This window comes from Cucumis sativus, chromosome 5 (genome assembly GCF_000004075.3).
Source record: "Cucumis sativus cultivar 9930 chromosome 5, Cucumber_9930_V3, whole genome shotgun sequence".
Taxonomy (NCBI): domain Eukaryota; kingdom Viridiplantae; phylum Streptophyta; class Magnoliopsida; order Cucurbitales; family Cucurbitaceae; genus Cucumis; species Cucumis sativus.
Genome location: NC_026659.2, coordinates 5,973,549 through 5,986,302, shown reverse-complemented (window position 1 = coordinate 5,986,302; position 12,754 = coordinate 5,973,549). Strand labels below are relative to the sequence as shown.

The window sequence follows — 12,754 nt, the reverse complement described above, 5'->3', positions numbered from 1 at the left end:
ACCTAAATTCTAATCTAACCCTCGTCCCTATGTTTTTACTTTTCATTTACTTCTTCTTCTACACCTTTCCACATTCTATCACCTACATCCATGTCTTTTTCATATATATGTATTTGTACTAATTAAATTTTGTTCAGCTTTTCTTCACAAAATTCAATTCAAACCCCATCATGTACTAGTTTCTTAAAAAAAAAAAAATGCTATGAATTTAAAACGTTTTCTTTAAATATGGTCATCAACTACATCACACATCATAATCAGTAATTTTTTCTGACAACATGTTGAGTGGAAAAATTGAAAATGTGATTCAAATTTTATTGCTTGGAATAGTACATATTCTTTTTCTAAGATTTTTAAATGTCTTCTGAATAAATATATATATATATATATATATATATATATATAGTGAAAGAAAGAAGGAATTTTTTCTCACGCTTTATTGCTAATCTGTATCATCGCATTTGACAATGTACGAATTAAAACTTCTTTCTCCTTTGTTATTAGCATTGTTGAGTTTATGTTTTCGAACATTTTTTATTATTATTTTGAAATGTTAGATATAATAAGTATAAATCTCGGGTCCCTATACAAAAATCATGTTGGTTCTTCAAACTTTTCATTTTTATTCTCAATACGAACTCTAATGTTTTACACGTGCTATATATCTTTTTGTCCTTAAACGACTTGTAAATATTCTATTTTAATTCTCTTAAACTTTTCATATTAAAAAAACTATTTACAAGCATAAATACTTAATAAAACAAATATGTATACCAACTTACCAACTAAACCAACTACATCCATAAATTAACAATATTAGATAAAAAGACAAACAACACAAATGGTAATCAACCGCAAGAACAACAACTCAACGCACAAACCTATATAAAAGATTCAATATAGTTGTAGTGGCTCGATATAGCTAGATGAATTGAACCATTTCCAACCATATAAACAAACTCCATAAGATGTAAATTTAACAACGTGCATCAAATAAAAAGAATAATATATTCAAAAAGGAAAAAAAAAGTCTTACCCTCTCCCCTTTTACCTTTTTATTTTCTTTTCTTAGAGAAGGATGAAGAAGGTTGTAACAGATATATATATATATATATTAGTGATTCATCGTACTTGGTAGTGCTAACTTAAAAAAAAAAAAAAAAAAAAACGTTTGGATTGTTTGTTTCCTTACAATAACAAACCTTTAAATTTTATTTATATAAATAAATATCAACCTTGGAATTCCAAGAGCCTCCCCTTGGCTGTGATGACTACTAACCTCAACCAAGATTGGCCCGAACCCATAGTTCGTGTCCAATCCCTCTCGGAGAGTGGTTGCTCCGCCGTCCCTTCCCGTTACATCAAGCCTTTGTCCGACCGCCCTACCGTTTTCTCTGTCGCCTCTCCCACCACAAACATCCCAATTATTGACATCCACGGCTTCGCTCTCGATCAAGACGACTCCCTTCGACACACCATTCTTAGCCAAGTCTCTGACGCCTGTCGTAATTGGGGGTTCTTTCAAATCATTAATCACGGCATCCGGGATGAGCTTCTCGACGGTGTCCGTCGTGCATGGTATGATTTTTTCAAATTGCCAGTGGAGATGAAACAAACTTATGCCAATAGTCCTAAGACTTATGAAGGATATGGTAGTCGCCTTGGTGTTCAAAAAGGAGCTATTCTTGATTGGAGTGACTACTTTTTTCTTCACTATCTTCCTTCTCATCTCAAAGATCACAATAAATGGCCCGTTATACCCAACTCTATCAGGTACTTATCCAACCCAACCTAACTCAACTCGATTCTTATCTAAAAATTTTTAAAATAAAAAATAAGTCAAAGTCACCCCATAAATGTCATTTCCATCCATATTTTTTACTCTCATGGGATAAAGGTGAGAATATAAGTCTACAATAACCAATAAAACTTTAACTTTTACATGAAGAGAATATATATATATTCCTATTAACATAAAAATCTGGAACTAATTGGTAAAGAAATGAAATTGGATTATTTTGTTAATGTAGAGAATTGACAGAGGAGTATGGGGAAGAAGTAGTGAAGGTAGGAGGAAAATTGTTGAAGCTTTTATCACTAAATTTGGGGCTTCAAGAAGGGTACCTACAAAATGCATTTGGAGGAGAAGATGTTGGAGCATGTTTGAGAGTGAATTATTATCCAAAATGCCCACAACCGGAGTTGACGTTGGGGCTATCATCGCACTCCGACCCCGGTGGATTGACGTTCCTACTTCCGGACGATAAAGTTGCTGGACTTCAGGTTCGAAAAGACGATAAATGGATTACTGTGAAACCAGCTCCTCATGCTATTATAGTTAATGTGGGGGATCAAGTTCAGGTTTGTTCTCTTCACTAGTTATATTGGTCAACTGCCTAGTTGCCTTTCCAACTATGGAACTATCTCAGTGTTACGTAAGCATTGTTTTAATTGTTTTAGTTGTTTTAATTGTTTTAATTGTTTTATTTGTTTTATTTGTTTAGTTGGTAATGGATATATATTAATACTTGGTCTAAAATAAAAGGCGTTTCTTATTTGAACTCTCTCTATGGCCATTTGCACATGGAGGGGTCTTTGTTTTGTTTTTGGACCATTTTTTCCACTTCTTAGAATCTATTATGCTCTCTCTAAATAAAACTTTTCTTTTCCTATGTTTATTTTTTACAAGGACCAAAATTATATTCGACAAAAATCTTCTAACCTTTTCATTTAGTTTCTATTGTTTGTTTGAGGAGAAAAAAATGCCAAATTTCATAATAGAGATATTTTTATAATTATTATTCTTTTGGACAAACAGAGATATGTTTTTCTTTTTCAAAACAAATTATGTTGGCCAATATTCATATTAAGTAGTTCTGGAAGGTGAGAATATACCTAAGTTACATAAATTGATTTTTAATTCAATCTTACACTTGGCATTTAAAATATTTCAATCCTACCCACCATCCTTTTAAGTTATAACTTTAGTCTTCCTTTACCTTTCAAAAGTATTTAATAGGTTTTTAAATTTTTAGATTTGTGTTTATTTAATCTCTTAATTCTAAAATTTGGGTCTGTGTAGATTTTTTTTTAAATTTCAATTCTATAACTGATAAATTAATGATCTATTCAACTTTTGTAAAAGAAAAAAATTACAAAATCTATTGAGACACGTACCTAGAAGTTGAAGCCTTTATTTATTATATAAAATATATCATATCATTTAATTTTTTTATAAATATGTTTAAAAAAAACTCTAATAAACACATAACTAAAAGACTAAAAGTTTCCAAAGACTTATTAGACATAGGTTAAAATTTAGAGATAGTTTAGAGGTGGACTTGAAAAAGTTCTCTACCAAGAAAGCTCGTAATATTAAAACCCTAATTAAAAAAATCATGAAATTAATTTCTAAATCACTTGTTTTTCAATTGTTGTGTTATTTTGAAATAGGTTCTAAGCAATGCAATATACAGAAGTGTGGAGCATAGAGTAATTGTGAACTCAGATAAAGAACGTGTTTCATTAGCTTTCTTCTACAATCCCAAGAGTGATATTCCAATAGGACCAACAAAAGCGCTAATTACGAGAGATAGACCCGCACTTTATTCTCCAATGACGTTTGACGAATACCGACTTTTCATTCGGACGAGAGGTCCTCAAGGTAAATCCCATGTAGATTCACTAAGGTCACCAAGATAGCCAACAAATTCTGTACCATGTAAAGATCAGAATCAGCCTCTGGAAGTCCCTTTGTTTGTTTGTTTTTTTCCTTTTTAATTCCTTTAAATTTTGTTTACTTGTAAATCCACTTGAAAAAGGAAGAAAGGAAAAAGAAATAAAATCCAATTAATCCCACTAGATAAAAAATGTACATCTTCTGGTTTGTACATCAAAAAGGGTAACCATATAGGGAAGATATAAAGTCAATTATGTTGTTAACATATGATTACTTTATGCTTATGGACTAATTTACTTTATGCCTATGGACTAATTTATATAGATATCCATTAAAATTGCATAGTTGAAAAAAATTAACAAAAAGTAGTATTCAAATAAGTCTCCACACAAATATTTGTAATCTCATATTTTAATATTGAAAATATGTCTCATATATGCCTATGGACTAATTTAAGATCATAAATAATTAGTGGGCCATTTTTTAGACTCTAAAGTCAACTTATTATTGTTTATTCTAACTATTCAAATACTTTAAAGTTTGTATCAATTTTTAAATTATTTTAGCATAGTCGAACATTATAGAAATAAGGTGTGTGTGATTTGTAAACATCTGCGAATCATTTTAACATCACTTTACCAAATTAATACATGTGCCACAAGTAGAATAAATAGAATAAAGGTAGTTGTAAAATTGAAATTTTACATATGATTTTTAGATTTCACTATTTTTATTATTTATATATTATTTTATTATTATTATTTAGAAAGATTTTTATATTTTCAGATTGGTCTATTAGGATTAGAAATTAAAATTTTGATTATTAGTGGTTGGATCGTTAATTACGGCAATTTGGTGGGATAATAAACTAATTGGATGAAATTCAGTACAATAATACTTTGTTTTAAATGTTTACGTCATTTGGCAATAATAATAATAATAATTTGATGAATTAATTTGATGTGTAGTTGTTATTGATTTATTTGATTAATATGTATTACTTTCAATTCCTTTGAGAAAAAAAAATCAATATAATGGGGGAGAATATTTCTACTTGTAGAAAGAAAAAATTGAATGGATTAGCTTGTGATTATCCATTGTGTTTATTTTTTAAATTGATAATTCCACGTGTTGCGTTTTATTTATTCAATAATTTTTTAAAATAAACAATTTCAGTGGTGAGTATGACAATTTTTGATAATGAAGTATGAACGGCACTGACTTTTTATTTTTCAAATGTGGTTTAAGTAACATAGAATGACACTTTTCAAAATAATAATAATAGTTTTCTTTTTTAAAAAACGGTTAAATTGCAAAACTGGTCTGATTTTAGGTCAGGTTCATTTACATTATTTATCTATTAGGTTAGCCTCGTTTAAATACATTTAGTGTTATTTACTTGTTTTATGTAATTATAATGAAATGTAGGGTGAATCTACACTCAAATCCGTAATCAAGAAACATAATTTCATTGCGGATCAAACTATTTAAATAAATAGTTATTGCTTGTGTGTTTTTCATGAATGGATACATCACTTCATGAAAATACTAATAATTAAATTATAGACAAATATATAAATTTTTAATGGCCACGACAAAGTCTATAAATAAGGTAAGTTTTTATTTGGTTGAAGAGAATTCATATCAGAGTAGAGCACGTGCTACCTTCTCATTGCACTGAGGAATTTTGGTTGAGAAAGGTGAAGAATGACAAGTTGAAGGTGGAAGCTAAGGCCAAAGGCACAATCATTTGCACCAAGAGGCAACCAGAAGGCCCTAAAAGGTTAACCGGAGATTTGTCTAAAGGAGATAGGTTGAGATTTTGTTTAAAGGAAAGTACACTTTTTACTGCACAAAAAAATCTTCTCACGTGCGTTGTCATTTGCGAGGATTGAGAAAACTAACGTTTTCTCCAAATTATGGTATTCAAATGTATTTTCTTTTTCTTTTTTGGATGTCAATTGGTTTGGTCATTATTGCATATTTTTAATTCTTTTTGTATTGAATTTTTAGGGTGGTTTCAATTTTATTTGATTTAAGTCCGGCCGGTTTGGTTTACTAAGTTGTTTTTAGATTTAGGCTAATTAAATTACTGGTGTTTCAAATTTAGTGTGCCCTTCAATTCATGGTTCACTGTGTTGAATACTTGCACTCATTTGGCTGCTTTAATTGTTTCGCATTCTGCGTTAATTATTTGACACTCATTTAGTCTCCTATATTAATTTTTCATTTCAATTATTTGTATCTTATATTCTGTGTTAATTATTTGACATTGTTAATTATCCATTTGGCATCCTGCCTTAGTTACTTGGCATCGCACGTTAATTATTCATTTGAAATTATGCATTAATTAATTAGCATATCTTGGATTAATTATTTGGCACCCATTTGACATTCGTTAATTAATTATTTGGCATCTTGCCTTAATTTTCCTAGTATGTGTTAATTAATTATTTTGCATCATGTCATTCTATCCTAATTAATTATTTGGCATCCTCACGTCTTTCCTTAATTACCATGGCCGATGTTATTTAATTATTTGCAACCTGTCATTATTAATTAATTATTTGGCATCATGCATTAATTATTCATCTGACATCATGTGTTAATTATTCATCTGACATCATGTGTTAATTATTTGCATCATGCATTAATAAATTAACCCTAACAACATTAATTAATTATTTGACATCTTCACATTCTACCTAAATTACCTTATTCAACGTTAATTAATTATTTTGCATCATGGCATCCTGGATCGTGTTTTATTTTGCATCATGCTTTATTTATTTGGATGCTTATGTTATTATTTTATCTCTATATTATTTTATCTATGTATTTTTTGTCTCTATATTATTTATTATTTTATCTCATCGTATTATTTTACTTATTTCACGGCCTGCCTACCAGTTTTACACAACCTATATAACTATTTCACATGTATATTTCTCGAATTTCCCATTATTTTATCGTCATCATTATTATTATTTATTTTCCAATTTAAATATAGAAATTTAATTCAGAGAAAAATATTGTTTTTTATGGGTTTTGTAATTTAAATTCCATAAATTCATGAAATTTTTTCGTTTGAAATTTAATTAATAAATTGTATTTAAGATTATAAGCAATTTCATATTTTAAATGGGACTAAGTATTGTTTTTTATGAATTTATTAATTATTAGATACATGAAATTTCTCATTAAACACCTATGATGAAGATTAAAATATCAAAGTTTGGTATCTTAATATTCTTGAGATAAACAAATAAAAAAATATATTTTTGATACAAAAAATAAACTTCATGTTTCCATTGGCTCTTATGCCACCCATAATTATCAATTCATGCTTAGGTTTTATTTTCTTTGATATGAATTGAGAACCATGAGATATTTAAAAATAAAAAACTTTGTTTTGGAAACCTTCTTTAATTTAGTTTAAAAGATAAATTTAGGTAACCATTTTATGTGTGTTGTAGAGTATTAAATTCACTGCACACAACTAACTCCCGAACTTAAATCTCATGAATTTACATAGACCTTTTCTTAGAAAAAAAATATTTGGGTGACCAATCACATCTTAATATGGTTAGTGGTGACTCCAAACCTATTTATTTATTAAAATTAAATAAACAAGGACATTGACCGCTCTCGTCGCGAGCACATCGTGACAACTATGTCCCTTTATCCTTTACATTGTCACAAGAGCTAAGTGAACTTAGAGTTGAACTTACTGAGGTAACTCTTGTAAAACATGTATTCACTACACGATAACAACACCCTCAAGAACTTGTTGCTAAGATGAACTATGCTACGAACCAAAAAGGTGGCGAGGAATCTGGTATTCCTTTGGAGGATATAATGAAGAGCCTAACTGACACTGCTCTACAAGTGAACTAGAATAAAGAAACCACCATCTCCCACATGTGCAGGGCTTGGCTACTTAAGTCTTTCAGTTGTTCAACACCATCAGCACACTTCACATCTAGTACGGGAAGCTTCTTTCCCAACCGATATTGTAGGACCCATGTTTGAGTAGAAGGGACAACATTTTGACTAACTTTCAAGAAAAGGCATTTTAAAGAGCATGCGTTTTGAAACCGTCATTGAAGTTTTGAAGAAGTACACATTCAACACAAGAATTGGGCGTTCTAAAGTTCAATGTGAAACGCAGCCAGACAAGAAAATGTCTAATCATGATTTGATAGTTGTTTACGTGTAAGGTTAAGATAAACGTTAAGTTTACACGTGTAAAGTTCTATGTAGGAGTTGTCATGTTGTTAGGAACTTAAGAATGACTAATCTATTTCAAGATCAATATAAATAGAAGAAAAGAAACAAGAAAATGAGGTAATGAAATAGGTTTTTCATCCATAAATTTATTGTTTTTTTAATCTAATTTTTACTAATATTTTAAAAAAGTAAATCAAACTTTGAAAAGAATTAGTTTTTAAAAACTTTTTTTTTTGGAGTTTGGCTAAAAATTGAACTCTTTGTACTCAATTACAATCATAAGAAATTTAAGAAAAAAATAGGATTAATTTTCAAAAATAAGAAACTGGAAACAAAAATAGTTACCAATAGTGGTCTTTAAAAAGGAAATTATTTATAAATGACAAAATTGCTCAAAATATTTACAAATATAGTGAAATTTTAGATTCTTTAAAATTTAAAAGAATACAAATTAATTTAAAGAAAGATGCATACACTTATTAATCATAATGATTAATGAGTGTAAGGAATTGGGAGGAATAATAAGAAGAACTAAAAACGAAATGGTTACGAACGGATAATCATAAAATACTAACACTTCATCAAACTTTTAATTGTATTCGTACAAACTTGTTACAACCACTGAATTTGAAGTAGAATGAGGTGTGTTTGAATTGATTTTTTAAGTGTTTAGTTTTTAAAATAATTTATTTTAAGATAAATTGAGGTGTTTGATATTGGTTTACAATAATTTTTAGAAAAAAATGAGGTTATGAAATAAATCATTTTAGAGGAAACACATTCAACCAAATTTTAGAATAAATGTTTATTTGGTGTTTAACGAGAAATCCCTCCCAAATATCTATTTTTCTTTCTCTATTTTGTCTATTCCTTTTTAGTATCTATTTTTCACTACGTCATTCTTTTTGTTTTTGTTTTTTATTTTTATTTTTAAACACTTTGAATAATATTTTTTCAATGTATATTCATATACATTTCAATATAGGGATTTGCAAATGTTTCTTTCTTAGCCAAATCTACTTTGTCTTAACATTTGTAAAAGAAATCATGAGGACGTCAATGAAAAACATGATCGTTCGATTCGTGAAATGAAGATGAATAAAGAATGTGGTTGAATTGCACATTTTTTTGTCTAGTTGATATTATATTGTCTTCGAAAAATATTTATCTTATTTATATTTTATTGTTGAAAATCAATTTTTTTATGGTTATGTATTTACATTTCAAGATACTTGGGCTTTCAAAATTGAATTGACTAAAGAAAATTAATACAAAAAAAATGAAATTAATGTTTAATTTCAAGTAACTAAAAAATTAATAATTTTAAGATAACTTGCAATTAATTTTAAAATATATTTATGAAAAAAAAATTCAAAATGTATGTATTTCTTTATGAAATTAATTCATAATGTTTAATAATCTTTTATGATAATTTGACTTATGTTTAAACATTGTTAATATAGGAAAAACAAAACACAATTTTGCATATAAATACTTTTAAAGAGATCGAACCAAACATGTAAGTGTAGATTTTAAACTCATTTTATATAAATAAATATATATATAGTATTCTTTAGAAAAATAGTTTTCTTTTACAGGCAATTCCAAGGACAAGATGTGTTGGAGGGAGTGAAAGAGTTATGGGAGAAAAGGTTATATAACCCTTTCCTTATTTGGAGAAAGGTTATCATAACCCTTTCTCAACCCCTCAATCCTACCTTAACACTTCCACAACACTTCCTTAACCTTTTCTTATTTATAATTAACTCATTTAAGTTTAAATATTATTTAATCTATTTTTTTCTCATTTATGAGTTTGGTACAATTATGTGATTTTAAAATTTTTATTTTTTCTTGTACTCTTGAATTAGGTAATTTATTGTGATTACATCGCTTGACCAGTTTTTTTTTTTTTTTTCGCTCCTACATTACGAAAACTATGACAATTTGGTAAAATAAATATATACAATTTGTGTATTGGATTTAGAATATGAATTTTTTAAAATAATTAATAATTTGATCACACGTAACAATTACGTAAAAAAGGTTGAAAATGGATTTCATATTTAAAGAAATTACTGCAAACTGTTTTACAAAAACTAGGATGATTTGGTAAATTAAATATACAAAATATGTGTATTAGAGTTAAAATATGAATTTTTAAAAATACTAATAATTTACTCGCACGTAACAATTACATAAAAAATGTTAATAATGCATGTTGTATTTAAAAAAATTACTACAAATTCTTTTACGAAAACTATGAGAAGCTGGTAAATTAAATATACGAAAATTGTGTATTTGAGTTAGAATATGAATTTAAAATAATCATAATAATTTTTGCTTATGCGTTGTGTTCTATGTAATTGACTTCAGTTTATAACATTTTTGTGTTTAAAGTATGTAATTGAGTTAGAATTGAAATTATGTTGTTAGTCATTAGTTTAAATAAATAGTTAAATATACACAATTTGTATTTTGCATTTAGAATATCAATTTAAAAACAAAAATATAATTTATTCGCACGTAACGACCCAACGTTAAAAAATGTTGAAAATGAACGTCGTTTTTGAAGAAATTTCTGGAAATTGTTTTACGAAAACTAAGACGATTTGATAAATTAAATATATATAATTTGTGTATTGAAGTTAGAATACGAGTTTTAAAAAATTGATAATTTATTGGCATGAAATGCTCGCATAAAAAACGTTGAAAATGGACATCACATTTAAGAAAATTAATGGAACCTATTTTACAAAAAATATGACAATTTGGTAAATTAAATATACGAATACGAATACGACAATTTCGTGTATTAACTTTAGAATACGAATTTAAAAAAATAATAATAAATAATTTTCATAATTCTTCACCCAAACCGATATTATAATAACATTACCTATTATAATCTTTTCTCCAAACACATACTATCATAACATAACCATTCATAATTTTTTCTCCAAATACATATTATCATAACATTACCAATAATAAATCTTTCTTCAAACACATATTATCATAACATTAGGATTATGATAATACCTTATCCTTTATAAATATTTCTCTCCTCCAATCGCGTCAATGGAGTGAAGGAAAATGAGAATTATTTATACGTGGTGTTTCAATTAGTTAAGTTATAACTAAATGTGCTTGTGTTTTTATATTATTGTTTTTGTGGTCTTTAACTAATATGGCCTAAAATTGTATATCATATTACAAGATTGACCTAAATTTCTCAAAATTTCATAAATGTCTTAAATTGACTAATATTTTACATAAATATAGGGTCTAAATGATCAATTTACCCATATTTATTATTAATAATATATTAAAAAATAGAAAAATGAAAAAGAAAAGTGAACCATGTTTATGATTTGCATTTATTAGATATCTTATGTAAATATGGTAAGTGATTAAATGCTAATATATTAATATTAATAATTAAAATTGTCTCTTGGATTAGTTTTCTTTTTATGACTTTTTTCAAAAAAAAAAAAAATTCCTTTTGATTTCTTTCTCACTTTCCAATCTCTTTCTTTTATTTTGCATTATTTTTCACATATTTTACGTTTTCAATAATATTAATAAAAGATTCTTATATCAATCTGTTTATGTATTTTATTTAAATATTCATATCTTACGTAGTAAATAATACGTTATGATTGAAATAATATTGATTATTTATGAAAGTTGTTTATGTTTACAGAAACATGAATGAGAAAAAATGATGATTAGTATATGTAATATATGCCATTTAAAATACCAGTTGTTCTCTGGTATACGTAATGTTGAAAAAAACTGAATATGTTGGAATGTATGGACTTTGATGAAAGAATTGAAGATCCAGAAAATTGTATGAAAAAAAATGGTTGAATATTAAATTGGTTTATAAATAGTATATATGAAACAATACATGTATATTTTATGAATGAAAGGTTATGCTATCAATTTGTTAAACTGGTTTATGTATTTTATTTCAAATATTTATTTTATATGTAATAAATAATAAGTTATGTTTGAAACGACAGTGATTACGTGTATATTATAGTATATATTGTTCTTTTAAAATTAGTAAGAATTTATATTTTGTATTCGAAATACACTATGATATATTGAGTATATCGAAGATAACATCATTTATGTATTATTAAATATATGAAGTAGTATAGATATGTGACAAATTACATAAGATATATGTATTATGCAGTAGTATATATATAAGAATTAGAAAAAAATACTGATCAGATACATAATTCGTGTTAAATGTAGTAAGAAAAAAGCACAGATCATAAAAAAAAGTGTATGTACTATTGAATATATGGATTGGTATATATATAACAAATCATAAAACATAAACAATTTATTCAGTAGCATATATATATATGTAAGAAACATATAAAAAAAATATATTTAATAAATATATAATCTGTGTATATATTGGTATATATACGTCGTAAGAAAAATCACAAAACATGAAAAAAGAATATGTATATGTATTATTGAATATATGTTGTAGTATATATGTTATAAATCACATTATATAAATTTATTATTCAGTGGTATACTAAAGTATATACGAACGACGGGACACTTAATAAAAATTATGTGTCGAACATAACAGGAAGATGAACTGAACAATAAAAAAATAAACAAAATATGAAGAACATGACCAAAATATATGTTACGAAATTGAAAAAGAAAGAACAAATTTTTGAAGAAAAAAATATATGCTACGAAATGAAAAAAGAAAGAATAATACATATGTCATATTGTATATATGTGTGCGCAAAATATTGGTAAAGTACGAAATTTGAATAAAAGGAAAATGAAAGTAATTGATTGAAA

At 26.8% G+C, this 12,754-nt stretch overlaps 1 protein-coding gene across 1 annotated transcript; it reads left to right on the top strand.

Moving 5' to 3' along the window:
* The first annotated feature begins 948 nt into the window (after positions 1-948).
* LOC101204654 (probable 2-oxoglutarate-dependent dioxygenase At5g05600) lies at positions 949-3,946 on the top strand. The gene is made up of 3 exons (XM_004150702.3): positions 949-1,773; positions 2,031-2,361; positions 3,454-3,946. Exons 1-3 carry the CDS (start codon positions 1,268-1,270, stop codon positions 3,700-3,702), a joined length of 1,086 nt encoding a protein of 361 aa, XP_004150750.3. The 5' UTR covers positions 949-1,267; the 3' UTR covers positions 3,703-3,946.
* Positions 3,947-12,754: the final 8,808 nt, after the last annotated feature.

Bases quoted from the DNA above. Each gene is read 5' to 3' on its own strand.
- LOC101204654 (XM_004150702.3), top strand. From the start codon at position 1,268: ATGACTACTAACCTCAACCAAGATTGGCCCGAACCCATAGTTCGTGTC. The intron at 1,774-2,030 runs GTACTTATCCAA...TTGTTAATGTAG, and splicing joins GTTATACCCAACTCTATCAG to AGAATTGACAGAGGAGTATG. The intron at 2,362-3,453 runs GTTTGTTCTCTT...ATTTTGAAATAG, and splicing joins ATGTGGGGGATCAAGTTCAG to GTTCTAAGCAATGCAATATA.